The sequence below is a fragment of the Camarhynchus parvulus genome, chromosome 17 (genome assembly GCF_901933205.1).
Source record: "Camarhynchus parvulus chromosome 17, STF_HiC, whole genome shotgun sequence".
In the NCBI taxonomy this organism is placed as follows: Eukaryota; Metazoa; Chordata; class Aves; order Passeriformes; family Thraupidae; genus Camarhynchus; species Camarhynchus parvulus.
In genome coordinates, this window is record NC_044587.1 from 1023977 (window position 1) to 1044366 (window position 20390).

At 45.1% G+C, this 20390-nt stretch overlaps 1 protein-coding gene across 2 annotated transcripts in view; it reads right to left on the minus strand.

Moving 5' to 3' along the window:
• Positions 1–128: 128 nt before the first annotated feature.
• NEK6 (NIMA related kinase 6) overlaps positions 129–20390 on the minus strand; it is a 44531-nt gene continuing 24269 nt past the window's right edge. For both annotated transcript variants that reach the window (XM_030961153.1, XM_030961154.1), the window contains exons 5-10: positions 19373–19483; positions 16082–16190; positions 14733–14840; positions 8548–8642; positions 4837–4950; positions 129–2140 (exon numbers count right to left, since the gene is read on the minus strand). In XM_030961153.1, the coding sequence (XP_030817013.1) occupies positions 2030–2140; positions 4837–4950; positions 8548–8642; positions 14733–14840; positions 16082–16190; positions 19373–19483 (648 nt within the window). In that variant the 3' untranslated portion in view covers positions 129–2029. The remainder of the gene's footprint in view (positions 2141–4836; positions 4951–8547; positions 8643–14732; positions 14841–16081; positions 16191–19372; positions 19484–20390) is intronic.

A 20390-nucleotide genomic window follows, 5' to 3' on the forward strand; every position in this document is an offset into this window, starting at 1 on the left:
TATCACTGGTGATCAGGGGATGGTGCTGTTACTGCTTCCCTGTTTGCTGTAGATACAGGGCAGATCCAGCATCATTTCAAGTCTGATTGTCTTGTTATTCACGTCCACTTGGACCTTTAATACTGGACTTTTTTGGTTTTTTAAACAAAGGTGTTTATTTTGGAAATAATTTTTTTATTTATCTAAAAAGGCACAGTTGCAAAAAATTACCTTTTGAAATACATTTCTTTATAAGCACTATGAAATTTCATGTAGCAAGAAAGTGACCAGACTTCTCCAGATACTCATATTTCAGCTGAGCTTCCCTGGAAGCCATGGCTCCAAGGAAAGCTGCAGTGGAACCAGAGAGGTTCAGGCTAAACTCTGGGAAGTGCTAAAAGAGCTGGTATAAATAACCAAGCTGGTTGGCATGGAAATGGTGGGAGCAATTTGGTGCCTCCACGACATTCTCCTGCTGATTTAAATTTCCCACATCTCTCCCAAGAGCAGCAGCCTCAACTTTCTGCTGAGAAGCCTCAGTAAGTGGCACCTTCCATTAATGATACCAACCATATTCACAGCAATTAATGGCTTTTCTTGGTACCCCATACAAACATTCCCAAATTTTACAGGAAATAGTTGAAGATGGCACTGCAGTTTTCCTTTAAGTAAAGAAAAGTAGGTTAAAAAAATCCACTAAAAGCATATATATGTATGTAACCCCCTAACCCTAATCTTAGTTCAAAAAAGTTAAAGATTGTAAGCTTTCTTTAAAAAAAAAACAGGCACAGGCTGCATTTGAACTGTCTCACACAAATGTCTACATTGGCACGAGCCCCTGTCCCACGTGGCAGCGGCACTGGAGCAGCACGGGCTGAAGGGTTTCCTCTGGAGCACAGCCCTGCTGCTCCTGACAGGCACATGGAATGGAGACACTGGAACGTGAATCCACGGCTGTTCCTAAGGCAGTGAGTATTTCCATTGGCAGTAAGGAAACGAATCATTGATTCAATGAATGAATTTAGCTGGTTGACAATTTTCATGCAGTTAAAGACGATGACTCCTTCAGATCACGTTGAGATTTTATAAACATTCACATTCTGTAATGAGCTTTCACAGTTTGAGAGAAGGGGCTGATCCTATGCAGAATTCCATACACAAAGCATTTCATTTATTTTTTTTAAATTTTCCAAGTGTTTAAAACACTGCTGAAGTTCCACTGATAGTACACGATGTACTATTGAACATGTAAAAGTCTCTGCACCAAAACTGAGTTGGCTTTGCTAAACACTGGTTTTAAACAGGAACCTGGAGGTGAAGAACCATTCCAAAAGGGAAAAATGAGGGAAAGGAGCAGGAGCAAGGCTAGTAGGGGTTTGCTTGGCATGTTTATCTTCTTTTCCCAGGCTCATGTTTAACTCATCTCTGACAGAGAAATGCATCAGCAAAATACTCTTAAGTTTTCAATTAAAAAAAAAGAAATCATGAAACAAAAGGGTTTCCCACCCCCCAAACCCTTCCCAGTTCCTAAGTCTGAAGAGGAGGAAATTAATAAAAACATAAACGGCTGCTTTAAAATATACCAAGTAAAAACTGAATTTGCTATTAACCATTTGCAGAAGAGGCAAAGTAACAGTTACACAAATTACACAAAATCTATGGTAATCCTTACATTAGTATAAAGTGATTTCACTGAAGGAATTATTTCAATATTTCACATTACAGTTAAGATAGAAGGTCTGGCAAACGCTGAGCCCTCGGTAATAGCTGCTATCCTAGATTACACACGACAGTTTTAAGAAAGGACCCTTAAATGATCTACATCCGTAACATTATTTGCCTTAAAAATAAAAAATAAAAAGAATCACTTGCAATACCTCACAGAATCTTCACGTTAAAGCACAACCACCTGTAAGAGTCCTTGTCAAATAACCTGCAAATGATGGAGCCTCTGCTGCGAGTGCTCAACCTCCCACCTGTGTGACCTGGCACCAGTCGCTTTCAGCTGAGAAAAAGAATTCAAGTAAGACTGAGCTGTGCTGGCTCTGGCTCATGTGCTCGAGGTCCACACGTGCATTTGTTTGGCTATTTGGTGCACGTAGCCGATGTCAGGCCTCTGGTCTGGGTCGGGGTAGATGCACATGCTGACCAGCTCCCGCAGCTGCAAGACAGCAGAACAGGCACACGTGAGTGAATCCTCTGGACTCCTGGAAGGGCTGTGGGAACGTCTGCCTGAGCTCCCCTGCCAGGAGAGGGGAACCTCTGCTGCTGGGCAGAATCCAGGTGTGTGTCTGTCTCCTGTCTGTGTGTCCCACCTCCAGAAGAGCCAGGAAGAATCTTTTCCACCAAATCTTCACTAAAGACTTAATCTTCCTCAACTCCAGAATATTTTACATCCCAAAGGAGGACCCAGCCTGTGCACCCAGGGCTGGGGAGAGCGTGGGACAGAGGGAGGCACTGTGGCACAAGCAGAACACAGAGAAAGGAAGGAAGGAAACCCGAGATCACTTCCAAGATGTGACTGAGGTGGGAGGTGAGGAGGTACCTGCCAGTGAAAGGGAAGTGAGAAAAGGGGGAGCCGGAGCAGAGTTCTCAGGAACTGCAGTTGTGCTGCCCTTCCTGCACCACCCCCAGCACCCAGCACTAAACTCCAGCCTTCCAGCATGAAGAATCTGACCAGCACTTGTGGATCCTAAGCTACTGGACACAGCTATGAGACCTTGGCGCTTCCTAAAAAACCTTTATGAGGAAGAGAAACTGGTCATTGATTATGTCTAATAAATAAAATGCAGAAGGGCTGGAGTCTCCCCACCTCCCAGCCCTCTTTATTGTGCACATGAAAGATTGTAGCTTTTAATTATACAGACACTGAAAGCTGCTGGTACCCCTGAGGCACCAGGAAAAACAGCCTTGAGCCTCTGATCTTCTCACATCCTCCCAGTAGCCACAGTGCCAATTATTTTACCGGTAATTAAAAGCGTGGCCATAGAGCTATCAAGCACACAGCCTCGGCTGCATTAACGAACGTACCCGAGGATTCCAGCTCTGGATGGAGCCAGGTCAGCCCTTGCTCCCAACCCAGACCTGCTGCCTGGCCCTGCCCATTCTCTGGTGACTTTGACCAGCTCAGGGCAGGGACATTGCAGCCTTCACAACCCTGAGACCCTGAAGACTGAACATGTATCAGCCCTGACCACAAAACTCCCACAAACAACTGAAAATGCTCCTAGAGCTCTGCCCAGGGCCTGTGCTATCAGTGCCATTTGTGCAAACAGGAGCTGTGCTGCCCTGTGCCTGCAGCACTGAGACACAGCCCAGGCAGTTCTGTCCTCACAGGCATTCAGCAGCACCTACAGGAACACGGGCTGAGCCTGGATCAGCATCTCCAGTTACCAGCAAATCTGTTCCCAATATAGAAAACCAACCCTGGCTGGATCCCAGCTCCTCCTGCTTCCAGCAGCATGCAGTTACTCACAGGGGAATCTGGACTGGTGAGGCACAAAAAGCCACAGAGAGGAACATCCCTGAAAGGAAACTAAAGCTTAAAAAACACTGCCTTATTCCTCTTTCTTGTTCCAAGGAAGTACACACTGGATGCTGTTGGTGCTGGAGCCCTGTTCTAATTCCCTGTTTGTGCTGTTCCAGTGAGCACCAGCAGCAGCTGAGGAGCTGCAGCCACAGGCACAGCCTCCCCAGCATCCTGTTAATAGTGCATGAACCATCTGCAGTTCTCTGGGACCCGGCGCCTTTGAGCTCTAAACCATCCTTCTCACCCTGACTGTATCACTGCACTCCACACACTCTTTAGCACTGCCAGAGGGAAGCAAACAGACAGTAATTGTAAAGACAGGAAACACATCTGTCAACTTACACTAATTCCTGCTGCCAACAGGCATATCCTGAAATGCAAGCTGCAGCAGCACAGCAAAGGGATGCATGGAGCTGGGCGCTGCTACGGAGCTTGGGGCAAAAAAATGGTAAAATTCACTTCTACAGCCTAGTTCTCAAAGCACCGTTTTGCACGAGTTACTTGGCAAGGAAAAATAAAGCAAAAAGTGAAGTTGGTGCAGGGTCCCTCCCAGGGCGGAGGCCAGGCTGTGCTCGGTACTTCCCGGCTTCCTGCCTCCTCCTCAGGATGCTGAGGTAGAGTGAAACAAAAGAAAAACCCCATAGGATGTAGTGAACATTCAGAATGCCATTAGCCATTTCCTTTCAAACAGAAGGCACTGTAAGAAATGAGGAGGTTAAGGAAATCCAGCTGCTTTGTCTAGGTGAGGCAGAAAAAAGTCAAGCTCATCTCAAGAGGCCCTGAGGAAACCCAGCACACGTGTCTGCAGCTGGGCTAGCAGGAACTGGGACACTGGGTTTATGCACTGCTTCAGATGCTGCTGCCCATCCCTCATGTCCAGACACACAAACCTGGACAGCTGCTGTACAGGTGCATATTGCATTAAACTGAATGGCTTTTCTTTTTTTCTTAAAATGAATCCTTCCCCACTTTGTCACACACTGAAGACTTCATAAACAAACATAAACATATCAGTGCTCTTTTATGAAATGTTTCATGGGAAAGGAAACGAGGAGAGGGCTTTCCCACAGCTCACTCCTGGTTTCTGCCAGCACCATAGACTTTCAGTTTCACAATATCCCCCACATTAAGAAATCTTTTTTGTTTTGATTTAGCTCATCAGTATTCAGACACCACAAAAGTAATGTGCTCAGCCAAGTATCCAGGACCCCCTGGCCATCCCCTGTTCTTCCCTAGATGTGGGGGATTCTCCTGGGCTCCCTTTCCCTGTGCCTGGAGAAACTTCACTGCACCTCCCCGCTCCCCTGCAACCACACTCCCCCATTTACCTTTTCAGAATAATGTTCAGCTGGAAGAGGTGGGTAGTCACATTGCTCTATTTTTTGGCAAAGAGAAAACAGGTTCATTTTATCTCCATAGAAGGGACTTTGCAGAGCTGCCATCTGGAAAGAAAAAACCAGAAAATGTTTCAGAAACACAAAGGATTTGAGAGCCCTTGGTGCTGCCAGTTTGCGAGAGCCAATTCTGTTCTCTGCCAGTGAGCAGAGCAAAGGATGCTGCTGCTCCCCAGCCCAGGCTGCTCCGAGACCCCAACAGCTCTGCAGCCCCTGTAGGGCTGGTGCCAGGCTCTGCCAGGGTTACCAAGAAAAAACCCCAAGAAATAGGATGCTCAGACCACCAGCCCATCAGCAAGAACTCAGCTGGCTCTAAGACAACTCTGAAACCCTCTCATATACAACCATCTATCTTTGAACATTTAGCTGCTTAGAAGATGAAGAATCTTGTAAGCATGAGCAATGTACTTAATCTTTTAAAAAACCCCTAAACAACCTCAAAACAAATGTATCTCCTGCCAGAAATCTGCTATTTAGAAAAGAGTATCCCAGGCAGATATGAGAACAAAACTACTGAAAGTGTTCATCAATGTGCTCCTTTTCCTCTCAGCTTCATCCCAGGCCAGGTGAAGCTGATGCTTCTCACTGCACATTAAGGGGGTATTTGATGATTAATGGTCTGTTGCTCATTACCTGTGCAGTGGAAGTGTCTGGAGAACTCTGGCTCTTTCTGACCCACAGTGAGCTCCCAGCAGGATTGGAGAGAGCCAAGACCAAATCCTCCAATCTCTTAGCCCACAGTGAGGAACCAGGATTGATGCATTACTAGTGATTTGGTGACACAGAAGCAGTTCTGTTTGGGCTGGATTGCCAGGGGCACTGCAGGAAGGGGCTGCAGCCAGGGGGTCTCAGCAAAAACACACATCCAAGTGCTGAGCAATGCAGAACACACCAAGTTAAACCACTCTGGCTTTAAAACATACACCTGTCTTTTAAAGAACGTGGGGAAGAAACCTATGTTTCTTCCTCACTCCTCACCACTACTATCAAGAGTAACACTAAGTTACTCCTCACAAACCCACAGACCTGAGGGTGAAGAGTCTCCTGACAGGATCCCAAAGAACCCCAGCACTGGGCAAGAGCGTTTGGAAGATTTTTGAAGGCAAAAGGTGAAATGTCACAGTTACTTCATTACTGTTATGACAGTAGTAGGCAACTCAGTAGGAGAAAAATTACACAGTCTAATTAGAGACTCTACTCCCCAAGTAGGACTGATAGCAAACTGCTCTCAATCAGCTAAAACAAACTGGAGAACCCAGCACAGACTGTTCCAGGGAGAGCACTAATGGGGGCATTAGGGAAAACACAGAAAAGCAAGGGTTAAACAGGGTCTCCAAGATCTCAATACACACATCAATAATGCCAGGGAGGTTGAGAGGGGCTTTCCAATTCCCATTAACTTTTCATTCCAGGTTTAGTTAAGTGCTCATGTGCAAAAGGAAAGGAATGAAAAGGACACACTGTGGGGTTTGGGATGGTAAATGCAGGGAATTAAAGTGGAAAGAGAGAGCACCCAGTTGTGACCACAGCAGCCAGGGCTGCAGGGCCATGACCAGAGGCACTGCGAGTATCTCACTAACTACAGTTTGTGATGCTGCACTGGGGTTTGCTCCTGACATTTTGATTAGAGCAATTACCCCAGGCCAGGCAGATCTCCATGGCAAACGCCCACCATGCAGCAGGACTGGTTCAAACATCCAGAGATGGGAATCCCTGTTAGTGCTTAAATTGATCATCTTGCCAGGACTGCTGAAGTCATTGCTTGTAGCTACATTCTGGGAATTAACAACTTATTTTTATCCCCTCCAAGTTATCTTGCTGACAGATATCTACAGGAAGTGAGGGATGAAGACAGTTACTACTATATTGATAAGATTTAATAAAAATCACTATTATTATCAATGTCAAAGTTAAGTGGTGCTATGGGGCATCATGTCCCAAAGCCCTCAATGTTCCCTAAGTGGATTCCAGTGGACACACATGTCTCTGAAGGCAATTTGTACATTAAATCTCTCTGCAGCTTATCTACACAATCTATCTGGAGAAATATCAGAAGTGACTCATACCCAAACAAGCATCCCTCCCTTACTTCTAAGCCAAACGGAAAAACATTCTCCTTACAAGACATTAAAGCAGATAAAACAATTCCTTCAAAGACACACAGATCTGATGCTTAATTTTCAAAATTCTAGAAAGTTTAAGAAGTCAAGTAGTTGTTTAACTACTAAACATAAAATTGGTACCTGTCCCATCCTCCCTGGAATCTGCAATATCTCACAGCTCCTGTTCCCTAAGTTAGGGTTTACCTACGTAGGAAGGAAATTTAAAAACGCTTCACATGCCAAATTTTTCAGATGTTACTGTAGTACTGCTACTCCTACCAGAGAATTATGTTTAGTGTGCAATTAATTCAGCTTCTTGAAATACAAGGAGTACCAAGACTCCTGTGCCATAAGGGGACCATATTGCCTGCAACAAAAACATATCTTAGCACAACGCTAAATATTTCTCTCTGCATAAATCTGGAATCCCATCTCCGGGAGCTCAGCCTGCAGTGACTCAGAGCAGCCTGGCACTGCAGCAGCAGCCGGGCACTGGAGTCCAACTGGGCCCACTCTCACTGCTCCCAACAGCCCAGGGCAGGGCCACAGCCCAGCTCTGAGCCTTACAGATGTGATGGGGAACTTCACTTTTACCCCATCATGTCCTACAATGTTTGTTTAGTCAACCAGCTGAAGTGCTCACAAGATGAATTACATTTCTGTTTATTCTCTAATTTCATGGGATTACCAGAAGTTGTGTTGAGAAGCAAAATGTCATCAATTCCCATAATTTGTTAACCAAAGAGGATGTGAGCAATATTCTTGACTACACATCCCAGGGATTTTTAATTCTCTGGGTGGGGATAAAAGCTTTCTAAATGCTGGCATGCACTGTCACTTGAATTGGAAGAAGCATCCATTTTAAAAAAGATTTACATTGGATTATAAAGAAGTACAACACTGATACCCTTTGATCCCTGCTAAAAATGAAATCACAAAACCAAAAGCACAGTTACAAAACCATAACACTCATTTTCAAAATACATGTAACAGCTTTTAAGAACAAGTTGCACACTGGGCAGTTCATCCAAATGTGTCTGCTCTGAGTCTGTGCCTCAAGCTGTAAGACAATGTACAAGTAGAAAAAATTCCAGCCATAATACATTAGTTAGAGACACTGATTTCACATCACATAAAACCTCTTGTTTTTCCTTACTGGAAGCTCCCAAGATTAAAATACCACAATTGGTCAGAATTCCATCTAAGAAACCAGTACCTTGCATTCAAATCAATTTGCTATTTTCAAAACTAATACAGTCAGGAAAAACTGACCATGCTGCCCTAGCAGAGCTCTGCTCCCAGCAGGAAGGGGGGATGCAGTGAGCTGGCTTTTCATTGTTTCACCCTCCACATCTCCTGTGACCCAAATTCACTTTGGCTGGCACAGCCCCTTCGCTCGTGCTCAGGAGGGGCACAATGAACACCAAATGCTTCTTCTAAGGATTCTCAACAAGCTGACTACAGGCAGTCTGACCTACTCAATCTCTGACCCAGACTGTGTGGTTATGGAAAACCCAGGAGAAAAAAGTGAGAAGATACTTGCCTCATACAATAAACAGCCCAAAGACCAGATATCAGATTTAAAGTTATAGCCGTTCTCGTGTATTCGCTCTGGGGACATATAGTAGGGAGTTCCCACTGCAAAAACAAACAAACCAGGGGTTAGTGCCTCACAAGTGACTGTGCAACCTGTGTCATACAGACAGAGACTTCACTCAAGGGTCAGCTGTAGCACAAAGAGCTGATTAGAACCAAATATATCATCATAAACAGAGCAGAGAGTGGGGAACATGGTTGAAAATATGTTCTCTATTTCTGACATTTGGGAAATGTTTTGTTTCCCTTCCAGGCTCCCAAGAACTTTCAGAGTGTCTTGGATGGCCGCTGGAAGGGATCATGCTCTTGGTTCACCAGGCTGCACTGGGTGTCATGACTGTGACACCAGAGCAGGACTCGGGGCCAGCACATCACTGGGTGCTCACCTGGCAGGGCACAGAGGGTCACAGGGGCACCTCTGACACGTCACCAGGCACTGCAGGGGACACTAAACCCAGCGCCAGCCAGGAATGCAAAACCTGTCTGAAAAAAACTAAGATAATTCCAAGCTTTAAAACCCTGCTCCAGCTTGCAGCTATGTCAGAAGCTGGGGGATTTCTATGTACTTCCACAAGTCTGCATTTTATCAAAAGAAATTTACTCAGTATTTTGGACAGAAGTTACAGGAAATTATTAATAAATTCCTTACCTCAAAAAGGTTCTTTTTAAAATCCTAAATAAGTTTCAGTTGTGGTACTGAAAATACAAGACATCCTGGCAGTCTCAACTACATCAAATAATCCTCAGATACATCATTTATTAAAACATCCAAGGACTGTATATGCTCTTTTCTCCTGCTTCCCCTTGCTTGTCTGTCCCCTGTCAATTTTTTTTCCTTTTGGCATTCCAGTGTATCCTTCTCCTAATTAAAGACCTTTTCTCACATGATGGCAAATGCTTAATTTGCCTGTAATATTCAGTTTACAATTTCTCTGTTTGAAATGCTGCCTGAAGACAGCTGCAGGACTAATAAGCTGAAGGATGGTGCTAGAGGTGCAAGAACAGTCACCACCTTCCCCAGCATTCCCATGGAGGGATCTGCACACTGTGGGAAACAAATGAGTTCTGGGGCACCAACCTGGAGAGGCAAAACCAGGCCCTGGCACCTGCACATGTGACCCAGCACACAGAAGATAATTTATTTGGACCCTCAAGATGTTCAGCAATCAGCTGCCCTGTGTGATGAACTCCGCTCATGCTTCCAGGTCTTTCACTTTAGAAATTACTTCCCTTTCAATGTGAAGAGTATCCTAATGAGAAGTTATATTTTTGCAAATTCTATAAAAACTACAACACAAGGAGATTACTTTGTTTCCATGCTCAGGAGGTGCAGCTCAGACTGGCACAGCCCCAGACCCGGCTGGGTTTAATTGCCTGTGAAAGGCCCCTGTGTAGGGAGGAGACCTGAGCCCTGGCAGTAGTTAAGGATTTTTACTGGACTGGTGTACCCAGAGTAACCTCCTGGGACACCAGGAACAGACAGGACTCATCCAGAGGCTTTCCATGGCTCTGTCCACACGATGGACAGGACAGCTCTCCAAGTAATTCCCACACATCTGCCAGGTTTCTGTACAAGAACCGACTTGGCTGGGATAGCACTGATTCATTTTCCTGCTTAAAAATATGCAGCTGCAGAAGAAATGGTGATTCATTCCAGGAAGTTGTGGAAGACACTTCTGGAAGTCCCCACTGAGCAGCAGCATAAGACACTTCCCCAGCTGCAACTCCTCCTCGCTGCTGCTCTGCCAGCCGTGCCAGGAGCTCTGGGAGCTGTGGGGCACGGGGCGGGCAGGAGGGGCACAGCAGCAGCCCCACTCGTGGCCGCTGTGGTGCCCAGGCTGCTCTGGCACTCCGTTACTCCAGGTCACCGCGTGGGCACCAAGAGCAGTGTGTGGGCTATGGAGCCAGGCCCCGCTGCCAGGGCAGCAGCTCTGCTGGGCCCCACTGTCGGCTCAGATCTCGTCTCCCCGGCCGTGCCAGCGGTGACAGGGCTGTGACAGGCTGTGGCACGGCTGTGACAGGGAGGTGACAGGGCCATGGCACGGCTGTGACAGGGCTGTGGCACGGCTCAGTGCGTCACCAGCCCCGCTGCAGGGGCACGGGGCTGCTCCAGCCCATTAATGGCTCCGGGAGCACTCCACGCCTGAGCTCATTTTGTGGAGCCCACCTTGCACATTTACCTATCATTACTGAAGTTTTGTCAGCAAATGTACAAACAAGCAGGGCTCTGCATTTCCAAACTGATGCATTAATTTTTAAATAACTGTCATGATAAAAGACTGACAAGGCCAATTCTCTTTCTGGCCTGTCCAACATTACGTGGGAATCTCCTGTAATGAGCATCTTCTAGGAAGCTGCACAAGGCTTCCAGTGCAATCAGTCCGGGCTCGCCCTTGCATCCCATTAGTCAATTTGACAAGAACAGTCTAATCGGAGACTATTAATCAGAAACTTTCTTCAGCGTTTGCCCTGCTGAAAATACAAAATATTGCTCAGATTCAACATTACTCACCAGGTGGTAGAGTAATGCATTTGAAGTTACAAAGGTCACAAAACCACAGAGAAGATTATGGTAAAGGAAGGAGCTTCCTGCTCTGTTTCTGGAAGTTGGAGCCCTTCATTGGAACATCAGCCACTTCAGAGATGCCAGAGCATTCCTGCTCTCCCAGCACTGCCCATGGGCAGCTACAACAGCCCTGGGATAGCTGCAACATCCAAGGTAAGGAAATGCTAATTATTCTCAGTTAAGATTAGGAGCAGAGTCTCTTCTTTCACAAGGAAAACACAAAGGCAAAGGTGGCAAAGTTATTCCGAAAATGAAATTAAAATTCCATTCCTCTCACATCTGCAAACATGGCTCAGCCATGAGCGATGCTTCCTCAGAAACTCACCCCTAGCTGAGATGAAATCTACTTACTCTTCGAGAAAAACAAGAAATATTTTGTGCATAATATTGCAGCTGTTGTTACAAGACCTGTTGTCCTAAGCTCTTTATTTTTTTGGTTTTTTTTTTTCATTCATATAATTGAATCACACAATCCTTCCAAACTCCTTATAGTTCTGTGGTTGGGTTGGGTTTTTTGGTTGGCTGGCTGGGTTTTTCACATGTCAATAGTACAATCTACCTGCAGCAATTCTGCAGCTCTCTTTTCTTCTACAAATACTGAACTAGAGGCAAACCAAGAACTCCAAACACACTTGGCTGGTGACATTTTCAGTGGATTTCTTGTGTCCATTTTTTTCTTACCAAGTCCTGATTACCAGCCCCTCCAAGCCCTGAGATTTTGTTTCAGATGGCAAACTGGCTTGGCAAGCAAAAGAAAGAAAAGAAGGCAGACAAATGGTCCATTTATTGAAGAGCTCTTCAGTTCCTCCCTGCTCACCCTGACATCCAAGCAGGAACCAGAAGGAACGTGTAACAGCCCATGTACTCCAATCCAGGGCTATTGGCATGTTCTAAACTGGGAAGATTTGACTTATGTGAATCTCCCAGAAGGAAAATCTGCTCCAAGTATATTCTTGTCCAAGAATAAATAATAAATCATCTGCTCCAAAACAAGACTATTCTGTGTAAAATTGGTTTCTTTTGGGGTTTGGTTGGATGTTTTTCTTATTCCTCTTGTTTCTTCAAAATGTAAAGCCAGTCAGAAGTTCCGGATAATGCCAAGCTTATTTGGCTAAAAATGGACATTATACCAGTTCTCAAAAAAGTTATCCATTGTATTATTAATGAAAATACTCTGTATTTATTATAGTTCCTATTAAAATAAGATCTATCAAGATTAGTGTAAAGTTTGCCAAGTCTAAAATTAGGGAAGGAAGGTGAACCACCATGTTGTAACAAATAGTAAAATTCACCTCAGCTACACCCAGTACCTTTCAAAAATGAATTTGCTGGTAAGGCTTACACAGGGAGAGCTCTTCCCTACGGAGAAGCATCTCCTGCCTCCTCTCCAGGGAGAAGTGGCAGTGGCAGTTGAGTCACCCTGTGAACTCCTGCAGCCCCAGCTGGTTCCTGCTGCCTGTCCCTGCACTGTGAGAGGCTGCAGGTGCCCATGCTGCCCCTGTGGCAGGTGTGCCCGTGGAGGTTTCCCAGGGGCCAGGGCTCTCCCTGCCCCACGCTGTCCCGCTGCCGCTCCCGGCTCCCGCCGGCGCTCGGAGCTCGGCGCTCGCCGGCATCTCACGAGCTGTGTACAGGCAAATCTTTCATTTTTCTTTCATTACCTCGGCATGTACTGTCACTTAATTTTTATGTATGCAATCCTCCCTGACAAATATGATCTGCTGCCTGGTAATTCATCTGACGTTCATTCTGTTCCTTGCTCTAATTACGGCTCCGTTCCCGCCGCGCGGCGGGTGCTGCCGAGCCCCTGCTACACCTGTCAGCCGGGTCGGGGCTGCCTGATGCCCTTTCATGCCAGTCTGCTGCTAGCAAATACAAGCAAAGGGAGAAATGAGATGAATATATTTGCATAAGCCGCACGCTCAATTCATGGGTCAGCAGCCAGAGAAATGATGGCTCGGGGCGGTTGCCAGGGCAACGCAGCAGCGGGAAGCGCCCGGCCCGCGCCGGTGCCCCCTGCTCTGGTCTGGTCTGGGGCGTCCGTCCCTCACAGCTCCTTCAGCAAACGTCTTCATTAAACCAAACCCAACACCAGTCCATTTCCTGCTGCTACAAAACCTCTAGCTCTGGCAAATTAACAAAAAACTAGAAAGAAGCTTCACATCTGTGTATTTTTTGATTGTTAAAATATTCTTTTTCACTTGGATCCAAGAACTGCTGGAAATGGTGATGTGTCCATCCCTCCCACAACACCTCCAGTCTCACTCACTGCTCCCCCTGTCCTGCACCTCTCACCTGTTTGCAGGACACTGGTGATGTGAGGAAGGGCAGGGTTTGTGCATCAGGGGCTGAGCTCTTCCTACTCCAGCTTTCTCAATTAAGAGGGAGCAGCCCTGGTAAAGGTCACAAGCTCGGCTTACATGTGCAGCCCGTTTCCAAGCCCCAATTTATTCTTATTAATATAATAAGTGCAGCAGTCAAACTGGATAAGATCATATAATTAGACATGATCATATTTTGGCCTGTTCAGATGATGTGATTGTAACTTCCTGTGAAGAGGATTTATTTTTATCTATTAAGTACAGTGGGGATATATCCTAGGACAGCTTTTGATACAAAGGGAAATCTGAAATCTCCTATTTTACGAAAGTAAACTATAGAAATGCCTCCTATTTTTTAAGCACACACAAAACAAGGCAGGTATTTTCCTTCCTTGTGCATGAGAAGCCCAGTGCTGCTGGCCAGGATTAGCAATGAAATTTGTTCACATCCAAGAAAGGATTCAGCAAGACACAGTCAGCAGAGGAAATTGCACAAACAAAAATGTGAAACAAATATTGTGTGTTCCAAAGTCAACTGAGAGACATTAGTTTAAAAGAGCTTAAATATTGCACCAAAAGCCAAAGTTCCTTCACTGCTGTAATACAGAAGCACCTTCGGGACTCAAAAAATTCAGACCCCTTAATAAAAATTGAAAATCAGCCACCTCTCAAGAGGTTACAGACACAATGATGAAATACTTTATACTGTAAGACTTGAAGAATGAACTGCATAACTATGCAATTTTCTATAGCACTAGAATTAATGTTAAAACTAAAAATGAGGAAGACAACCTTGAGATATGTGGAAGAGGTATGAAGAAAAGCTGGATGTTCAAAGCATAGGCCAGATTTCAAGTGAAGTCGCTTTTTGGGACAGATGAGCCATGAGGGCTCACCCACCTCAGGCAGTCCCAGCCCCTGTCAGAGCAGAGCCCTGACCAAAGGTAAAATGCAAAACGTATTGGGGGAACACTGAACTCCAGCAAGCACCGTGCAGCCAAAGCGCTGTTTAGAGTGGAAAAGCTGCATTTGCCACATGTGCTGTAAAACACACACCAGGCCAGGCCTTCCAGAAAAAATAACAGGTTTTTAAACAGAAGATACCTATTAATGCCTGCAAAGAGCATTTAAAATGCAGTCCCCATGCCCTGACTCCCACTCGTGTCACCACGGGGGGATGGACACCCTGCATTTGAACATCAGAGCTGAGAGCGCACGCCAGGCCCTGCTTAACGAGTACCAGCTTACCTAAGGAATGTGCTGCAGTGGTTTTAGAACTAAAAAACCGGCCTAATCCAAGATCTCCCAGCTTCACCACCCCTGTGGCTGTTATAAACACGTTGGCTGGTTTTATGTCTGCAAGAAGAAAAAGGTAAAAGGTCAAAGCCACAAAAGGTTATTTGGTTCTAATGCTGCAATAGAAGCATCGCCTGGAGCGCTCACAGTACAAAGGGGCTCGAGCAGAACCTGCTTCTTTAGAGCTTTGATAGGCTCAGCCTTCCAAGGCTTCCAGCCCTGCACAGACACAAAAATCAGAGTGTACTTCCCAGCACACAAGAAATACCAATGAGGGAAAACGTAGGAAACAGCTCAAGAGAACAGAGGCAACCTCTTTAACTGCTGGAAATCAAAGACATGAGCCCAGTTCTCTTTGGGAATGATCACTCTGGACAGGAAACTGCACTGCCCACCACCATCCCCTCATGAAAAGGGTAATTACTGTTCCACATATACATAAATTCTGGGCTCTACACAGCCCAGCTGGTTCATGGAAGGTAGATATCTCTACAACCCCAGTTTCCCAAGCAGTCATGTCAGAACAGAGTGAGAGGCTCTTTCCTCATGTTAGAGCAGACCCAATGTGAGAGGCTCCCTGCTTCAGCCATTACAGACCTAATTCAGGTACAAGTGATACACTGCATCAGGGGATGTGTAACAGAGCAAAAATGATATCACATTGCTGAAAAATATAGTGAAGAATTCCTCCTTCACAGGAGAAGGAAATAACAAGCAGCCAAGATGGGTGCTGGTTCCTTTTGGGAAATTTGCACTTCCTGAGTCCAGTCCTTCCCAAAGCACCTCACTGACACTGAAAGCAATAGTGTAACTTTTGGATAGAGCTCAAAGTTATAAGATGTTCTGAGACAAGAGATTCAAAAATAATTAATGAAAATAGAGAACAGGTTATGAGAGTGTGGGACATATTTGTATTAATATTTCAGAAAAGCCCGCAAGACAGGAAAACTCTTCTCAACTCTCTAAGGTCACAGCTAATATAATGAAGACTATTTCTTAGAGTTCACTGTATCCAGGAGTCTCAGCATTTTATTTCTGACACTTTTCTAATGGCAAGTTTGACACTTCTACTTAATATCAGTGTCTGGAATACAAAGCAGCTCATCTTCCTAATACCACCCTCACTTCGGCCTGAATGCTTTAACGATGAGGCAGAGACAGAAGGAGAAATCCATCTCGCAGGCTCCAGCCTCTCTAAACATGCATTGGCTGAACATCAGCATAATTGTTTTTGAATGTAGGCGCTTACTAATTGGAACATTATATTATTATTCAGTGAAAAGAGACTGAATTAATGTTACCTCTGTGCATCACCCTGCGGGAGTGCATGTGTTCCACTGCACTGCATAACTGCACAAAATATTTCCACACCGTCCTTTCCGGGATTAACCGTTTCTGCTTTTTAAAATACTGTGGGAGGAAATAAATAAAAGATCAGTGAAAAAGCAACATATTTGACTCGTTCCTGGAATTGTGTTAGTCAGCTGCAGGTTGCTCACGTCTTCCAGATCTGCAGCTGCATGACTTTTCTTCTGATTAGCTTTTAACTTCTCCTCTCTGTGTGGAAACTTCGATGCAGTTCGCTAATTAACAACTATTATGAAAAATATGCTTAAATAGGTTTGACATTTTTGAATGGACACAATTATGATTAGCATTAATCTCCTTAATTACCTTGCAAAACATATTTAATGCCTCAAAACAACAAATGTCTCAAATATTTTGCCTTAAGAAACAAAAGGCCATTAAACACCCCCCTTGTAAACATTCGTTATTGCATTGTCTACTAACAAGAACAAGGAAATCTGCTTTCCTTTTTTAAAAGATGGCCAGAGCATCAATAAAGTATCCATGTTCCTTCTGTGATCAGGTAGAATAATATATTCTATTTCATGCATAATAGGAATACTAAATGCCCTGCACTCTGCAGTGACAGAGGCTCTCCTGATCAGCTGGGTGTGCTCAGGCAGCACCGAGCGCAGCCGGGCCCCGTTCCAGGGACCTCTGGTGCCTCAAAGCTCTCAGAATAATGGGCAGCACAAAGCAGCACCACCGAGGGCAGCGTGGCCCTGGCTCCCTGCAATACTGGAGGTTCTTCAAGCCACTACAGGAATAAAGAGCCAGCCGCACACTTCAGTGAAGGCCAAACATTGCAGACCTTCAGCTGCTCTCCCTCCTTTGCAGGGGGGCACCCCAGCCGTGTCTGGCACCGCACCCAGGCATCCCAACCCTGCAGGGTTTGGATCGTTGGTCCCTGGCTTCTCACTGAGCCAGCTCTACAGCCAGAGCATTAACAAAATACCCTTCAACACTTGCAGAGGTTTCCCACTGCTCCTCGAGCCCTGCCACACAGGGTGGCACTGGGAGCACCACGCACCCTCCTGCCCCAGCACAGCTGCACTTCCTTCGCATGGCACCCGTGAGAGTTCCCACCTGCAGCAGGAATAAAGGGAGGCAATGGCTTGCTGCCCCTTTCTGCATCTCATGCTTTCCCCCTCAGCACTGACACCTGATGTCCGTTGTCACATTCCCTATTTTATGTGAAATGCTGTTACCAGTTCGTGTTTGACTCAAGCAATGGCAAATTTTCTTTTGCAGATCAGCTGTGAAGGGGCACGACTGTGCAATTCCCCAGGCAGCAAATCTGACAGATTGCAACAGTCTCAACCCAAAACTGGAGAGAGAGCACAGAGGAATTACAGAGGGTGAGGGAGAAAGTGTTATATACACAATAAAATTATTTAATTCTCATTAAAATATTTAAGAGTGGATATGCAAGACCACAAGTGATAATTTTCTAAATGTCATGTCCAATAAGGTTCGCCTGACATTTACAAGGAAGTCCCAACTCTCCAGTGGGTTTTCCTGCAGCTCTACATCCCTCATAAATAATGCAGGCACCGGGGCATGACAGAGACAGGCCCTGGGTTTATCACCCTCACACCTTGCCAGGGTTGTCACTGCTGCTCCACCAAAAATCCACACAGGAGCTTCAGCTCCCAGGGAGGGAGAGGGTGACACAGAGGAGCTGGTGGGGAAACTCCCCTGCTGCAGTGCAGCTGCATTTAGGAGGCAGCTTTTGTTCCCTCTTGGCTTTAGGGCTTGGTTTTGGTTTTTATACCTCTGTTAGAAATTTAAAAAATTTAATTCCTAGATTTGTACCAGTTGGAAAACTTCATTTAATGACCTTGAAAAAAAGAAATGCATCTTCTTCATGTCTGAAAGACAGAGGGAACACAGAGCTGTGGACACTGGAAGCCAGAACTGGGCAAGGCACCAATCCAAGACTCTACCAGTTATGTTTTGGAAAACGTAACTCTTACAATAATGACAAAGAAAGTTATTTTTAAAAATTAAATAGCCAACCCTGATAAGCAAATGAACATATTTGTCAGTATTTTTAAACTAAAAACTACAGATGACTAAAAAATACAAATATTTCATATAATGAAATCCTACAATTCTGTAGGTAAAACTTTTGTAAGGCAAGACTGCAAACTCAAGCAGAACCCTTGCACAGCCCAGGAAGGCCTCACACAGCCCTGACTTCTGCTCTCACAATCCTTGGGTTTTTTCCATCTTTGACCACAACCACAACAGGCCCAAGATGAGCTGCAAGTTTCCCAGGAAATGGTGGGAAAAGGGCAGAAGGCAGCAGGAGCCCCAGGGGAAGAGGGAGGCCAAAGGCAGAGCTGCTGTGCCCCCCCAGCTCCGCCTTCCCCCCTCGGGTGAGGCTGCACTGGAGCTCCAGGGCTGTCCCAGGACGACTCTGCCACCTGCTGCTCTCCTGTCAGACCCAGCAGATTGTCCTGGATGCTGGAAATTTAGCCCTTGACTATGGACTGAATGGGGAACTTGTTTGACAGCCTTTGGCCTAGTGCCTCACGGCTCTGCTGGCACAGAAAACAAATCTGTTAATAAGATATTTTAACTGTGACAACAAGGAGGAGGAGAACTTTCCAAACATTCATTTATGATAATTACAGAATAATGATGGCAAAAACCAGGTAAAACATGGAGAGAAGGTTGAGAGTGCTAACAAACATGATATAACACATCTGTTCTCACAAGGGATGTATGTCTAAAGATTAACATGTCAAAGAAAATATAAAAGCAGGTGGTAACAGCTTAACTAAAGCTGGTTTGCAGCAATACAAGTATTCCTAAGAGCAACATAAAAGAAGAACAAGTACTTGAAACATTTTCTCAAACCCAAATCCCCATTGCAAGGGAAGTCAATAGACTTCCTTGAAAGTCTTCAGAGTGGCAGACAGGCGATGTGAATAGTGAACCCAACAGTAATTAAATGTCCCCATCAATCACGGACTCAGTAAATCAACCTTGCAAATAACACACGTGTCCCACCAGATCACAGACACTTCCCTCTGCAGCAGTGACCAGAAACTCAGGGCATGGCTGGGGGTATTTAAAATGCCACCAGCCACTTGGGTTCAGGTCTGGAAGCAACCCATGGGTGTGCAAAACTGCAAGGGGAGAAAATAATGTTTCTAACCCAGCTGTGCTCACCCCACTGCCTCAGGCCTGCCTAATCCTGGAAGTCTGCAGCACCTCCAGGACAGACACATCCTTACCTTAATCATCTGAGAGAGATCCCCAGCATCAGCCAGCTCCAGGACAATGTTGAGTTCATTGTCTTCAATGAAAGAATCCAAATACTTAATTATGTTGGGGTGGTTCAGTTGCTGCAGAGGGAGGGAATGCAAGAGGAGCAGTTACAACGTGGTCAGGACAACTCCAGCCACAGCACCAGCCCCTCCTGTGAGCCACATGGGCACCCACAGCCTGGCCAAACTGCTCCAGACAAAATCCAGGGACAAACAGCATTTCCCACAGGCACAGCATCCTGGAGATGTCCTTGGCAAAGAGCAATTCCACCCAAACAGGGTGAAACAACCTCCTCTATTGCAAACTTGCAAAACATTTAAAAGCAATGTCCTGAAGGATGCCTTGTTAAGCAATAACCAATTTTTCCCCCTCATTAAATGGAAACAAACCCCCAGATGCTGGTTACAGTACTCAAGGTCTTTTGCCCCTTAAAAGAACAAAACGAAACTAAAACTTTGAAGGAGGACAAAACCACACAAATTGTACATGTCAGTATCTGATTATTTATGCTGGCTTTTTCACTAATTCCTTTCTTTCATTTCAGTATAGTTCATTCTTATATTCACAACTGACGCTTGAATTTTTTTTCCTAGAACCCAAAAATATCAGAGATCCTCTTTCTGAATGTAAACCTCAGCATTATTTTCCTCCTTAATATTGAGCAACTGGCTCATGTTTATCCTTCCCTACAGCCTACAGACTCAGGCTGCATGAATTTGAACAGAAATCCCCAAAATCACAGGCACAGAAGTAATTATTTAATACTTTTAGAATGAAATTTGACTAGCTAAACAAAATTTTTAGCCTTTTGCAGTCTGTTACATTTACTAAAAATAAGTATTTAAAGTGCAACACATCTATGTTTTTAACCAACAATTTAAAATAAACTACTAAGGCATCAAAATCACTACTTGTTTTAATCACTTAAACACACTCTGGTTTCAGAGCCTTTATCTAAATTATCATTTTTCATATGTGATATTT